The sequence below is a fragment of the Colias philodice genome, chromosome 21 (genome assembly GCF_061535455.1).
Source record: "Colias philodice isolate Cphi_HAF_F1 chromosome 21, ilColPhil1 Martin Lab GWU primary, whole genome shotgun sequence".
In the NCBI taxonomy this organism is placed as follows: domain Eukaryota; kingdom Metazoa; phylum Arthropoda; class Insecta; order Lepidoptera; family Pieridae; genus Colias; species Colias philodice.
In genome coordinates, this window is record NC_143106.1 from 1,374,110 (window position 1) to 1,390,842 (window position 16,733).

The window sequence follows — 16,733 nt, forward strand, 5'->3', positions numbered from 1 at the left end:
TGAACAGAGTATTATTCAAATTAGAAATCGCATTGCTAGTACTGGGCAAAGCTAAAGGTAACAGTTCAATTAGGTGGTTGTCACTATTGAAATTTCTACTAATGGGCTTACATACTACCACTAGTCATGACATTTTGGTCGTTGGACCATCTGGATTTTCAGATATTCTTTCAATTGTCAATTTCAAAGACATCACATTAATATCCCCCTTTGTTGCAGGTTGCGTGCAGTGTGTTACGGTGCAGTGTTGTGAGTGTGTGTGTGAGGATGGCTAGCTAGCGGCGGTATGCGCGCCCGCTAGCCATGCCGGCGGCGGTGTCATGGCGCAATATTCACGGACACAGCCGATGCACAGGTAATATGGTAGTAGCTGCAGACTTGCATGTTAAGCGAGAAGTCCCCTAGTGTAGGACAGATGCATTATGCAATATGCATACATCTGTTTCAATGATCGATTTTTTCTTTAGGAACAAGGGGAACTTGATAGACATTTTCTTCACCAGGAATCGAACCTAAGATCCACTCGGTAGTCGGTTCTACGCTCACGCGTTAATCACTGGACCAAGGAGGCGGTCAATGTCAAATTAAGTCTATAGGACGGTGGAATGGTAGGAATTATGGCTAGTCTGTACAATACGATAGAATCGCAACTCAAGGATAGAATTAAATGGTAGGATTTGTGGTCAATTATCTAGTACATTTGGAAATGTACTTAATGAAGCTATTGTCAAGGTAATATAGTAGTGTATTTATTATTAGTAACTCAGACGTGACGTTTGTCGCCAGTCAGTCCTCAGTAATGACTGAATCGCTTAGGCCCTTCGCTCATGGAGCTACTCAAAAAGAACTAGTCACAAACTCAAATTACTAACGAGTTGCCTGAGCGTCACAGCCCATACATGTTCTATGGAGATTCGCACACGACGCGACTAGTTACTAACTGGTGAGTAACGCGTTAGCAACAAATCACGCGCGACGCGTCGTGTCGGTCTCCACGCTACTGGTTTCCCGAGTTTCTTTGTTTTTTATGATAAAAATGAACGAGCAAACATTGACAAGTGACTGAAACCTTATAACTTGAGTAGCGTTGTATGCGAGATACAATTTGTAACTGGTTTGTAATCGTAATTACTGATTAGTTCAGTCATTTTTGAGTAGCTCCATGAGCGACGGGCCTTAGACTGTTTTATGGCGTCTTTAGGCAAGATACATGAGAGTATTTATACTGAATACTTACTAAACTATTGTTTTAAATAGATTATTTACTCCACTTTTCCACTCAATATTCTCTGATGAAAACGTTTTTTTTACTTGGACAAACTGGCAAGTGCAAAGATTTGCCTATGTACAAACATTATGACCTCATAGTATTTAATAATAAAATAGGTGCGCCGGCGTCGCGTGGGTAGCTGGCGATTTATCTGTGTAATATATTATGTATTTCTTTATTATTATCATTACGTTGAGACGACCATGAATTCCTATGAATTCAAACCTACGTGAATTGCTGTGAGCTAATTTTATTTTGGATCTAAAAACTTTATAGACACGTCTTTCAACATGTATTCCACGTTTCCAAACAAACAAGAAAGACTCAACAGTCTATTCTAGATCGGATCTTACTAAAGTTTAATGCAAGAACATCTTATCTACGTCTGTACTTTCACAGCTCTAGCATTCAGATACATCTCATTCCTATGCTAATAACTTTACAAATATCATCGTTTTTCTCACCTCAAAAAGTTTCCACCAATTCGTAAAAAGTGACATGCAATTTTTTAGGTAACTGTTATCATTATCATAATGACATAATATAAAACAAAGTCGCTTTCTCTGTCTGTATCCCAACATCCTTATACAAATCTTTAAATATATATTAATACGCAATAGATTTTAATGCGTGATTTTTTAATAGAGTGATTGAAGAGAAAGGTTTATATGTATAGTTTTAGACACAGCGGGCGAAGCCGCAGGCGAAAAGCTATTTTACAATAAATCACATCATTGACTTAGACATTTCATATTACCTTTCTACCTTACCTGAGTCACCATATGCCACGCGAGCGTGTCACTCATTAACAAATAACCCTGATGAAGTCACGCCGTGCTGCGTGACCTTGCTACGTTCCAATAAGTTGTACAAACGAGCGGTCGTCGCTCCTTTTATCTTTCGTAAATAATCCTTTTATGGCACAATAGTCTCGCTGTTTTGTTGTTATAGTGACATTCGATAACCTCTAATTATTCGTGGTTGTTAGGGACGGGATTATGCAACATCATCAGTAACTGCTATGTCCAGAAGGTTTTGAAATACAGGAGCTGTGAAATTATGAATAACATTTTTTGATGTGAAACATCTATAGGCTCACTTGTAAACCGAATTGTTGACGTGGCGACGCTTGCCATGGCGACGGGTCGCCACGCTATACACATCTATAGGCTCACTTGTAAACCGAACGATGTTTCACATCTGCCAGGCGTCCCATGACGGCTCACATTTTTTTTCATACACGTTCGCTCGGTCAATTGACTTCGCTTAAATAAAATGAATTATTAATTGTATGTGTAAATATTAAAAGGCTAGAGCAAAAATATCATCAATATAATATAGAGGCCATTATAATATGATCAATACGAACTTCTAAGAATTTTAGGTAGGTCACAGTAATAAGGCTTAATGATAGTCTAATAAGGTCGTCAACCTAACTTATACCTCTAGTCCTCTACTGACGGCACTAATGGACCTGTTCGATTGACAGACTCCATAAAATTTCAGTAAATAGTTGCTAAATTGACCTATATTTGTGCGTCCAATAAGTTATTTATTAATTATCAATTTGTTACTTATTCGAAATACAAAAAACAACCCGTACTGACACTCCTCAAAGATTTTGACGATATGCCGTTTCCTTTCCAAATATTTCCATGCTCAGAAAACTAAATTGTAATTTAAATCGAGTTTAAATTACAATCCAAGAAGATATCAGCTCAACAAGCCTGGCCCACTTTGGGCCACGCGTCACCAGCCTCGTCACAACACCTCGCGCACCGAAACGTGACATATTAAATTGTTTATCTTAATTAAATTTCCATGAGAACTGATTGCGGTAACCAATAATATATACAAAGCTGGCTGAGGAGCGTGGGCAGTTGTGATTAGATTGTTCTGGCCAATTACGACTCTAACTTTGATCATATTATTCGTCCAGTGTACATATTAATTGCCATTATGGTCTATTGCTCACTAAGAATTTATTTCGATTTCGATTTGATAGGAATTAATGAAAAATATATGTATGCATACATTGTATTATGCCTGATCATCTACTTGTAATGAAATCGATCAGTGAAACATGATCTGGTACATGCCCCACAAGTAGAACGTGGTTTTATATACTTTAACTTCTCATTTCATATTTTAAACTTGAAACTTTGTTAACGAACCACGCATCTTCACTTACAAAGTTAGATTTCGTTTCGTTGCATTTCAACGTCTAAATAAATTTGGAAGATATGGTAGGTGCCAAATTTTGCCCTGTAATGACAAAATGGGCTACTTTCATCCGGTAATACGTGATTAACTGCAGGCTAAATCTACTATCACCCAAAATAAATAAATAAATAAATAAATCATTTATTCCACTTAAAACATTTTACAAATAAGAGCGACCCAGGCTCCTAAGATAGTAAGAACTGTTTTTCAGGAGCCTGTGTCTTCCATTTACAGTTACATGACACGAAAAAAATCAGAGACAAATTAAATAAAATCAAAAATAAATTAAAAATTTACATGCAATTAAAACTATTAAAAAAAATCAATAACAAATAAGTACATACAGCAAAACAAAAAACAAAATGTGTCTAGGTATCTAATTACAAATAAAGCACGTCCAAAACAAATTTCGAAAATTATATCATCACATAAATAAATTCATCTAAAATTAAATAAGTTAGTAATTATAAAATAAATTGAGCAAAATGTCAACAGATTTTAGATGAAATTGACCCAGACCGTCTTCTGGATAAACGCAGGATGCGACGTCAGCACAGGGGGATCACCATGATGTCTTGTAGCAGTAGTATTATTTAAATAGATTTGTCGTCTTTCCACACTGGAAGTAATGCTTTAAAACATTATCGTACAGGTACAGGGAGACGTATAGCATATGTGTGTCGAATCAAATGTTCAGAAACGAGGGGTATCTGGTCTCCTTCAAACACCCTTGCAGGGCAGGTGCATTGACCACCTGGCTGATGATGATAATCGATTTAGGTTTAGAACCGTGTCGTAGTATTGCGTTTGATACAGATAATGACTTTGTTTAGAATAGTGTAATTCGTGTTTTGTTTAATACTTTTGAAAGTGTTAAAAATTAAGAAATGGGATATTTTTTTGGTTCCTGGCCAAAATTTGAAGAAACATAGCAAAAGAAAGCCGCAGACTTTTTATTAAATAATGCGATTGTTGTGGTCATTGTGTTGAAAACTTATAAATCCGTAATAATAACCTGAAATAATAATTATGCTATCATGATGATTGTATAATTTCAACCGAAGTATTTCCCTCGGCAACCTCACGCGATGCCGGTTCAATACAACGCAGGTCATAATTATTTTTATTGCTCGACTCGGGTTGACAAAAAATTAAGATAAAAGATATGAAGTAAAGCTATTTTCAAGATTATGCAGCATATCATGAAAAAATATTAGTTTAACAAAACTCGTTTGTATAGAACTAACTAGTTTGCAAGCAGCAAGTTTAGTTAGGAACTACATATTAATAATTATTATGTGTAATAAATATCCTGGAATATTATAATCTAGTTTCGCCCCGCAGCTTCGCTCGAGTGGTCGCTGATGAATGTATGTATATAGCTTATGTAACATCACCTAGTACACCTTTTCTAGCGTAAATGGGCACAAATTTCAATCCTCTCAAACTTTCTCTTTATAATATTAGAAGGATTATAATTTATACCCTAAAAGGTCGAATATTAAAAGGAAAGGTCCCATTTTCATACAAAAACCGATTACGTAACAGCTATGCCATACAAGGCTCGCCTATCAAGGTTTGCTTACCAATTAAAAAGTGGCCGAAATAAACAATTCCTTTTATATTGAATTCGGTCACAATTAACTGGTCAATATAATTGATATTTTGTCGGATTATTAATTACCTGCCCAATTTAGTAAATAGTAACTAGTTTCATTACATGTTTTTATTCGTTTAAGAATTAAGAATTTGTTTGTTTAAGAATTAAGAACAACCCGAACTCCCACCATTTATAATACGGGAAAAAGACTCCCCTAGGATTGAAAACTACGTGAAAAGCAGAAAATCATTGTCATATAATATTTACTGTTTTTTTTTTCATTATCCTACATTATGTAAAACTTTGCGTGGTGTAGAATTCCAAATCAGTGGCTTCTAAAAAATACCCTATTGATTAAAAACCTATAATCGTAACTTGGTATTCATTTCGTATATTATGAAGGTAATACAAGGAAACGTTTTTACCTCAATAAACTGTAAAATGGACACCGGGGCTTCACTTGTATCATGTATGTGATATGATTACAAATAACCTATTAATAATACATATTTATAGGAATTTTATGGATGAGTTTTCTGCTAAACCCTGTAATGTGACATGGGGCATGGCCCATGGGGCTTCAATTTTCGTTTGTATTAGTCGACTGCACAACTAAAAATAATGATTATTCAGTTATAGAAATAATTACATAGTTATAATTATTTAACATGAATTATATTTACGACAATGTTTGACAATGGCTACGATATCGCCTCTAAACCAACTGATATGAATCGGATTTCTGGTTCAGGACTCGGCTATGTGTTCACAAGCTGCCTTATAACAAATGAAAGAAAAAATATTTTATAACCTCCTTTCAAACGCACCTGCCCCATCTTGTACATTCTAGTAATAAAACACTGACCTTGGAGACAAACAAATTGCATACAGCAGACATAAACTAGGTAATTTAGTGCTCTCAGACGTATGCCTATTCCCAGATTCCTGCCGTGATCTGTTGACTGCAAAAATAGATTGCAGAGGGCCTGCTATTTCTAGATTTTATATGAATGCGTTACAGCCCCCCTAATCAAGTGGCTTTCTGTTAGCGTAGCGTTCAATAGAATAGACTACGAATGTATGAGATTAACGTAAGCTGTAGATAACTGATAAACGTATCTACAGCCTACGTCAATCTCATACATTCGTAGTCTATTCTATTGAACGCTACGCTAACAGAAAGCCACTTGCATAGGGGGGGCTGGTTGTAAAAGTTAAACGTTGTTTATTTGTTGTTTATACAATTTTTTTTTATTCTGAATAGGTAAGCGTGTCATTCTAGTAGAAACTAGATGTTCTCTCATCCGTTTTGTGTTACCTATGAGTAGAATTAAGGCAAAACCATTATTAAAATAAGTCGCGGTTAACTGATACGTCATTTATAGGAGTTATCTCCACCATCTAAAGACGGCTACGGTAACGGTTAGCTGGTGAGATACCACCACCTAAAGACTATCTAATTTTCCATTTTAAGTTAATCACTTGCAAACAAAAATTTATCCTACCTCTGTTAAATAAGAGCATTGAAAAGAAACAGGTCAGAACCACTAATAATAACAATAATTTAAACCACCAGTAATAGCTGCTATCATTTCGTTACAAAGTAGAATTTTAACCAGTGTGATCCAGTTATAACCGGTCTAGACGGGTCAAAGTATTCTGGAATTAGACCGCGGTTCAGTAAATCGATTGTCTCCAGAATAACTGATGCACTAATTGTGGTTGCTATGGGAAACATCATTTCAATGGCTTAATCAAAGATGGTGACAATTATTGATCTGTCCATTGCGCTTTTCAATGGTAGATGACGATGCTATTGTAGATAGCGTTCAATGGGTAGGGAATTGATATAGGAATTTTATGCCTTGAGCTGGAAATTTTCGGTTGTTATTTAAAATGCAACATTTCATATTCGACATGTAAATTTGAGTGATTTTTGCGTTATTACAGCTGTCGATGTTTGCTTCTACAACTTCTAGAAATCTAATTGGATTAGTTCCATCGAAATATTTGTAGTTTATACAGTTAGGTATACCTTTGTATTCTGGTAAATCCGTGTGTATTGAATTGATCACGCTTAATCCTTCTAAAAAATCTGACGCTAATAATTCGTGATTCCGAATGATGGATTATTAGCAAATTCCATGCAGTGCCCGGTATTATCATTCCATTAAAACGTTTTTTTCCTACAGAGCCCCTCGCTTACGTACAAATGATAGTGACATGAAAAAAAGCAATTTTACATCGTAATTGCAAGCTCCATAAAAACTATGACACGCTTGCTGGGACACGTAATAATACAAATAATGAGTAAAACGCATTAAGGTTTAGGAAGTTTAAACCCACGAACTTGATAACGAGGCAAGTCCAATCGCCAGTTACGTAATGATTGTATTCACGCCTACACATCAATTGTATAACAAAGGGAACGAACTAAATATATCAAGCATTAAGCAACCTACATACGTATAGCTAGCCGTGAGTCGCGATACAGCTGATCACGAAACTGTATCACGCGAGACGGCGCGCGACGTTGCCGCTCTGCCCTCACGTACACGGCGCGCGGTTGCCGCACCGTCTTTACTCTTGACTTGTTTGCGGTGCGAAATGCGAATGGAAGCAACGAGTGGCGCTAACTTTTTTTTTCGTTCGAATTTGTTCAAAATAACATATTGCTTTCGTACTGATGAGGTTTTTATTTAAGTGCTTTTTAAAATTCGAACTTTGCATAGAAATTATGAATTACTTTTTGTTTTATTGTTTTTATTTATTAAGTGCATGTTCCATTTCGTAATCATTATGACTAACAATAAGTATGCATTGTTAGCGATTTTATAGGTACCAAAGTTACGAAACTACGACATTAACTTTACTTATATTAAAATTTCAGTTATTTCATACAAATACTTGACACAATATAAATAGGTAATTTAGAGGTTTATTAAATTATGTGGGTGTTTTTGTTATTTAAAAAAGGTACGAAATAATCATGCTATTGTTTTTGTCACATTATTACATGTAAATAATTAACATAAAAAAGCGCACATGTTGTAGGATTAAGGTAACAATTACAATAAATTCTTATTCAAATAATAATTTAAATAACTATAAATTATATTTAGTCAATAGTTTAATCGTATGTCTATACACAATCAAGGACATAGGTACAATACAATGTTTAACAAGAACAACAATATTGTATAAAATTAAACCGGTTATATTATGTATTAGAATACTGTTAAAGTTACTTATAAAGTTATAAGTTATAATACATATAATATTATTGTGAAAAAGGTGATTGGTGAAGTTTTGGTATTGTATCACATAGGCGTAGTATTGTACAGCTGTAGGTAGGTATAACGCACACCTTCTAAAAGAAAGTACTAGAATGCATTGGACGTTATTCACCAATAACGGGCGTATCGAAATTGGCCGAAACGTGTCTTCGTTAAGCCTCAATAACGGTATTTAGCCAATTAAATATGGCGAAACGGGTTCCCGTAATTCTGATTTGCCATTTAATTGGCGGTTACGATGTAGAATATGCGATCTTTAGCCGTTTTTGCGTTTTACTGTAATGTGTGGTGAATTCTGTGAAGTATGGACCTTTTTTTGATAAAGTAACTGTTATTATCCCTTTTTCCTCTATTGTATGTAACCCTCACCTTGATAGTTTTTACCTGTTCGCGTACAATACCGGCAGGTGAACTATTGCGATGTTATTTCATCTAGAACTAAGGAAGTATTATTGCCAATGTTATTTTGTTAGATGTGTTCGTCTAGTAGTTTAAAAAAACTATTAGCTTTAGAATGCTGCTTTGTGTGATTTAAATAGTAGATTACGTCATTTTCCTAAGTATTCATTAATTAATTATGCTAAAATCGCCCCTAAATAACAAACTAGTAAACACACCTTTGCGTTATTACCATGAATTTATTACTTACTAGCGACCCGCCCCGGCTTCGCACGGGTGCAATGCTGATACTAAATACACTACAGAAAAACTGTGAACGTTGTATATATAAAAACAAAGCGGCCCGCTCCGGCTTCGCATGGGTATAAAATAGATAGCCGGGCGCCCGCTGGCGGCCGGTACCGCCGCAAACGCTACGTCCCGCAATTTTTAAATCTGTAATATCTTCGAAAATATTCACTTATATCATACGGTGTAAAGGGCCATATAGATCTATATTAAATGAACAATGTATTCAAGGTGTTTAATTGGTTAAGGATTAATGCTGTATTGGTTAAAATCGCATCGAAAATTAGCCATTATTTGTCGTAAAAAGTAAATGACAAAAAAAGTTATTGTGGGTTATCCATAAGAGATAGACATATACCATCGCGGACTTTTATTTTGATAAAACTCGTAGGGTTCAGCCTGCGTTTGCAATGTAAGCGGAAAAAATGTAATTTTTACGACATCACATTAGAAACCTCAAAAATAACAGTACTTCTCCACTATTTAATGGATGTTATTATACATATAAACCTTCCTCTTGAATCACTCTATCTATTAAAAAAAACCGCATTAAAATCCGTTGCGTAGTTTCAAAGATTTAAGCGTACAAAGGGACATAGGGACAGGGAAAGCGACTTTGTTTTATACTATGTAGTGATTTAAAATTATGAGATAACAAAGATCATTTACTTATTTATATTTTGGTACAGTGCTTTGAAGCATGAAGTTACACATAATTAGAAAACAAATGAATAATTTAATGCCATTCTGGAAATTATCTTTGTAGTAAACAATGCATGAGGAAACTAAATAATCTGTTCCAAGAAGTACAAATTCTATATCACAATAACTCAAGTTTGTGTACAAGTAAATAGTTAATTCCTAATAAAAAATCGATTGGCTTATCTACGACGATGATGTAATCGTGTAACCTCTATAAACATCACACGAAAGCATTCACAACTTAATTGAGCCACCTCCGACCCTATATTTAGTGTTCGCTTGTACGTTTCATAAACAACTTTTCTCAGCTCGAATGATAACCTGTATCGATCCGCGCGTTGCCGGTCCGCTGCGCGAGGTTGCCGCACCGCACGCACCATCCTATTATTTATAAGGCCGCCTGAGGCTGGCTTTACGTTTGACTATATACTATAGAAAATATTTTTACATTGCCTAGGATTTTTTAATAAAGTAACGTGGGTTATGTAAGGGAATATTGCTTATATGTTTTTACTTTATCAGTAATAAGTAGGTATAAAAATAACAAACATTTGTGTATCTCATAAATATTTAAAGATAGTGAAAATCTCAATGATAATAAATACTACAACTGAATCAACATTCAACACTATTTTATCTCAAACGATCAATATGAGCTTTGCGTAGTTGTACCTAGTTCTATTATTTACTAGCGGTCCGCCCTGGCTTCGCCCGTGGTACATATTTACGTTTTCTCTACATAAAAACCATCCTCGTACTTCAAGGAATATAATAAAAAAAGAATTATCGAAATCGGTTCAGCCGTTCTCGAGTTATGCGCTTACAAACACATTTTGCGATTCATTTTTATATATAAACAAGCGGTCCGCCCCGGCTTCGCCCGTGGTACATGTTTACGTTTTCTCTCCATAAGAACCATCCTCGTACTTCGAGGAATATAATAAAAAAAGAATTATCGAAATCGGTTCAGCCGTTCTCGAGTTATGCGCTTACCAACACATTTTGCGATTCATTTTTATATATAAGATAAACTAGCGGTCCGCCCCGGCTTCGCCCGTGGTACATATTTACGTTTTCTCTACATAAAAACCATCCTCGTACTTCAAGGAATATAATAAAAAAAGAATTATCGAAATCGGTTCAGCCGTTCTCGAGTTATGCGCTTACCAACACATTTTGCGATTCATTTTTATATATAAGAAGAAGAATTTACTAAGTTTCTCTTATTATGGGTAGTCATTAATTCATTATAAATAAAATCAACTATTCTAAAATCTTAGTACCACATAAGTACTTTTGTAATTGTTCCTTTGTTGTAGGACCTAGATAATACACCTACTCATAGGCTTCTCATAGGTATATTATCTCATACATTAATTTAATAAAGAGTCAATAAACAAACAATTTGATTTATTTTATATTTAAGTACTTATAATTTATATATGTATACAGTAAAAATAACAAACATTTGTGTATCTCATAAATATTTAAAGATAGTGAAAATCTCAATGATAATAAATACTACAACTGAATCAACATTCAACACTATTTTATCTCAAACGATCAATATGAGCTTTGCGTAGTTGTACCTAGTTCTATTATTTACTAGCGGTCCGCCCTGGCTTCGCCCGTGGTACATATTTACGTTTTCTCTACATAAAAACCATCCTCGTACTTCAAGGAATATAATAAAAAAAGAATTATCGAAATCACATGTAACATAAGGTTACAACCTTATGTTCGAATAATAATAATAATTATTACGTATTGTTGTTTAGTATTTATTACATAAATTAATTTATATGTAATATGTAATTATAATACTCAAATATACATTATACACCTCATGCTAAATTGCAATATTTTTAGAAGATATCCCAAGACTTGGTATCAAATATCGTATATTTTTGCCTACTACTATATAATTTTAAACTGAATTCATAAGAAATAGCTAAATTATAGCTTGACCGCAACCGCTGTACCGCGCCTGAGGTATGTGCGCGGCGAGGCGGGGGAGAGTAGACTGTAGAGCGAGAGCCAGTCGGCCGCCAATGCTTACGGCGGTAGGTAGTGTTAATTGTAGCTGACTCTGTGTGCACAACTGTGAGCACAAGAGATCAATATTGCAAAATGGGTCGGCTGTTATCTCGTGATGTGAAGAATATAATTTTTAAGGTAGCCGAGTATTTTAAGAAAAGAAAAGCAGACAAAGAAAGTTTTGAATTTAAAAGTGATGCAAATATTGCTAAAATTGTGGCGGATGCTACAGGATATTGCGAAAAAACCGTAAGAAATATAGTAAAAGCGGGTAATTCATCAACTGAAAATTTGGGCCGATTAAAATTTAATCCTCCAAAAAAACCAAAGTTTATAAAGAAAAAATATGTTGTTGATAATTTTGATTTAGGAGTTATCAGAAGAAAAATTCATCAGTTTTACGAATTCGAAAAACAAGTTCCAAGTATCCGTAAATTACTATCGAGTTTGAGAAAAGATGGCATATTGGATTGTGGACGAGAATATTTTAGAAAGCTTTTACGCACAATGGGTTACAGTTTTAAAAAATGTAAATCAAAGAGACATCTCCTTATAGAGCAGCCTAATATTACAGTGTGGCGGAAAAAATACCTTACCCAAATCCGAAGTTTCAGAATGCAAAACCGCAACATATATTTTCTCGGTGAAACTTATATTAACGACACTCATGTGAGTAAATGTTGGAAATCATCGTCTGAACCTGGAAATTCTGGAATTCACGCTGATATTGGAAAAAGACGGCGATTGGTAATTCTTCATGCTGGGTGTCCAAATGGCTTGGTTGATGGTGCATTAACGATATTTAAATCATGTGCTAAGACCGGTGAACATCACGGAGATATGAACGGGTCTACTTTTTACAAGTGGTTGGAAGAAAAATTAAAAGATAAATTGCTGCCGAATTCTGTTGTGGTAATGGATAACGCGTCACACCACAGCGTTCAGGTTGAGAAGAAGCCAACCATAGCAAGCCTTAAAACTGAAATGCAGGACTGGTTACGGCGCCACAACGTTGAATTTTCAGAAACTATGAGTAAAGCTCAGCTGCAACTTCTTATCAAGGATACAAAAAAAGAACCTGTGTACAGAATTGACGAACTGCTGAAAGCCCATGGCCATACTGTTCTCCGTTTACCGCCGTACTATCCCGATTTAAATCCCATTGAGTTGGTTTGGGCTGATATTAAAAACAACATAGCTCAAAACCATATTAATTCTTCACTAGATGAAAAAATAAGCATATTGACCAAATTGTTTTCGGAGTTCACTGCAGAAAAATGGCAGAGTTGTGATGATCATGTCCAAAAAATTGAAAATACTTACTGGGATCGTGATAGTAGATTCGATGATATTATTGAACCTTTCATAATATATTTGCAGAACGACTCCGACTCCAGTTCCGATGGCGAAACGGATGATGAAACAGAATCTATGTCAGAATAACTGTAAATATATACATTTCTTTTTTTTAATAAAATTTTATTTAAATTATCGGTTTAGTTTTCATTCGCACCCATTGTAAGCACACCGCCAACACCTCAATCGTGTTGTAACTTGTGACGTGACGTCACAAGCGGTCACGTGACTATTAGCGGGACTCGATATTTTTCCAAACTTTGAATGCCTATAAAATCAAAACTACTTGGTATTTTCGACTACAAAAACTAGTGTATTTGTATACATACAGGCTTTACTGAGACACAATTTCAAGGGATTTGGCATACCTAGTAACATTCCTCAAGTATTAGAGCAATCCATACGTTACAAATTATTCATAACTAGCTTACCGCCCGCGGCTTCGCCCGCTTTGTCTAAAACCCAACAAATTATATACTTAAACCTTCCTCTTGAATCACTCTATCTATTAAAAAAAAACCGCATCCAAATCCGTTGCGTAGTTTTAAAGATTTAAGCATACAAAGGGACAGAGAAAGCGACTTTGTTTTATACTATGTCTGCTTACGATTGGCACAACTTGGGCACAACTGAAAGATGTGACACCCGCCCTCTATAGTTTACTAATATATACTCTGAGGTTTTGACAGACAGTTTCAATAATTTTTACCGAAAATTCACCTGTATTCTTAAATCAATCCCTATGAAAAGTATTTTAAGAAATAATTTCTGAGCAGACAAAATATTTAAAATGAACAGGACACGAAAAAGTCAATGAATGAATTGTAATTGTGAATTTATTTATTTTTTAATCAATTTTATTAATAGTTTAGTAAACCACACAATTGAAATAAAAAATGTATTTATTTTCAAACCATAATATATTATAATTATACTTATAATACAGGATAACTATAAATTACTCACACTAAAATATTTATGTCGATATGACTTATCCTTGAAAGATCTTTTATTAAATCGTATTTAGTATTTACGTATTGTTGACAAAACGAAATCTTTCGTTTTAGTTTGCGTTGCAAATCTAGTAAGTTTAGTATGTTACATAAAGGTTACATAATTACTAAATATTTTTTAGTTGCACAAGTTTTACGAGTCGTCATTTTGACCAGAAGTTACACACTCCAACTGATTTTCAAAAACTTTCCGCTTTTTGCATTGTTTTCGTAAGTCTTTTTGGAACTTCATTTTTCGAGAGTTTTTGCTAAGTAAATGTTTTTTGTTTGTTTGGGTACTTTTTTCAGCACGTGAAATACGCGAAATTTTCGAATCTGTCTGTGTGGAAGCTTCGTTGGTTTCTTTTTCTTCGGTTTGGATGGATTTTTCTGGATTTTTTGCTCCAGACAAATCTGGCAAATTAAATGATGGGACTGCGCTCCTTTTTAATTTTTTAATATTAAGGTCTGTAGATTTAAAATGCAGATCGCACACATAATAACTTTTGGAAAGTGTTGCGATGGGTTTTTCTGCCAAATCCCAGCGACCAACAACTCGTAGCCACAGCAAACACCTGGAAAATATTTGGCAAATGTAAATTATTGAAGTAGATTACATAAACAGTTCAAATCTATGCTTAATACGTATATTGTACCTTAGAAATTAAGTGAGATATTAATTGACTTACATTGCCTCGTCACTTGGAAAAGTAAAAAATCTTCTGTTTGCATCATATTTGTCTGCTGTAAAACACCCGTAAACAGCACAAAATCTAACCATTTTCTTGCAATTATTTTTTTTACAAACGAAAATCGATTTTCACTAATCAAAAATAATAAGTATACAATTTGATTAATGTTGTCAAGCGTAAACTTCGCACGTGTCTTCCCTGCGGTAAGAGCAAGCCAACTGACGTGTGATCGTGCGGCGTGCGCGGTGCGGGCAGCGGGATGAGGTGTTTACTTTTAGAGGGAGGGGGTGAGTGGCCGTGACGTTAGCACAGAATACATAATACAGTAGCTAAACGCTACAGAACGGATACTCTCCGCCTCCCGCCAAAATTAAACACTTACCTCACCCCACACGCTCAGGCTATAAATGGTCCGCATTCTACAAGGACGATACGCAACGAAGATTGACAACATTAATCAAATTGACTTAAAGTAATTTTATTATTTTGGATTTGCGAATATCGTTTTTCGTAGAAAATGGTTAGATATTGTGCTGTTTACGGATGTATTTCATCAGAAAAACGCGATTTTCTTTACGCTAGTCACAATTAATGTGCGAACCCTAAAGCGTTAACACACACATTTGCACACTCTACAGTGTGACTGTCAAAACGATAATTTTGTATGGAGTGTGCGGGGTGTGGCGTTAGTTAATAATATGTATTCAGTCGTCAGTGGTCTAGTAGTGGTTAGGGAGCCAGGTGCAAATTTGGTTAACTATTTCCTCTCAAGAGATAATTCGTCAGACGCATGAGAGTATAGTATTATAAAGCCTCGTGAACGTCAGCTGGCGCTCGGTTGGGGGGGTGAGCGGTTGTAGCCTCCCACGCACATAGGAAAAAAAATACATTCATTCATTCATTTCCTCTCAGCTAAAAATTTGTCAAATTGTAGCTAACCCAATATCTCAACGAAAAAAAATAGTCAGCTGGTTACAACATGGTGTATTATACGTCAGCTGGTGTCTCGAACATGAAAGTTAAATTTAAAGAAAAATTTATTTTCCGTTATTTCCTCTCAAACAAAAATTTACCTGATGATAGCTTATATGTAATTGTGGATAAATATATATGTCAGCTGGCTGTATCTTGGTGGAAAAACCGTCAGCTGATACGGGAGGCTACAACCGCTCTTCCCCCCAACCGAGCTCCAGCTGACGTTCACGAGGCTTCATAATACTATACTTTGATGCATTTTACTAATTACCGCTTGAGAGGAACTTGGTCATAAAATCTGCTGCTGGCTCCCGGACCATAGTATAAACTATAAACATACCTTCTATACATGAAAAATAATTCCATTAATTTACTTAGTTGTATCTAATTTTATAATATATTTAAACAATATGAGTGTAATACTTAGGTATATATATAAAACAAAGAAATTGTTGAATATTCGTACAATACATATATACTCGCATTTATATGTCACAAAACCACGTAACTCCGGTTCACATCCCAAGATATCTATCACAAAAGTTTCGAGCTCGGGAAATTCAAAGTTGAAACTTCAATTTCTTGCTATCGCACCCTTTTTACTGCCGGCACTTTCTTTTATGGTCACGAACACTCCGATTTCCCATTTCAGTTCGCAAACGGAGTTTTCTTAACCCATTGACCACCGAGCGGCCCGATCGGGCCGCGACACAATAGATTTTCTATTGTGTCTGTGATTCCGGGGACTGAGGGAACTTCTTTATATAATTAAAAGTTTATGTTGCCCTTACTCTAATTAACTTACGTGGCGAATCCAATTTTCATGCTGTTGTGTGAACGTTTATGCTTTATAATATTATGAAGGTCAATTTTATATTTATAAAATAACGTCACGTTCGTTTG

General features: G+C 35.1%; 1 protein-coding gene and 1 long non-coding RNA gene across 2 annotated transcripts in view; one reads left to right on the forward strand and one right to left on the reverse strand.

Annotated features, from left to right (window-relative positions):
* The window catches only part of LOC149478646 (uncharacterized), a 329,584-nt gene that overhangs the window by 213,343 nt on the left and 99,508 nt on the right, over positions 1 to 16,733 (reverse strand). The gene's annotated exons all lie outside the window — the stretch shown is intronic.
* The window catches only part of Smr (nuclear receptor corepressor smrter), a 140,077-nt gene that overhangs the window by 3,813 nt on the left and 119,531 nt on the right, over positions 1 to 16,733 (forward strand). The window contains exon 2 of the mRNA XM_089708628.1: positions 220 to 355. Coding sequence (XP_089564754.1) covers positions 321 to 355 — 35 coding nt within the window. The 5' untranslated portion in view covers positions 220 to 320. The remainder of the gene's footprint in view (positions 1 to 219; positions 356 to 16,733) is intronic.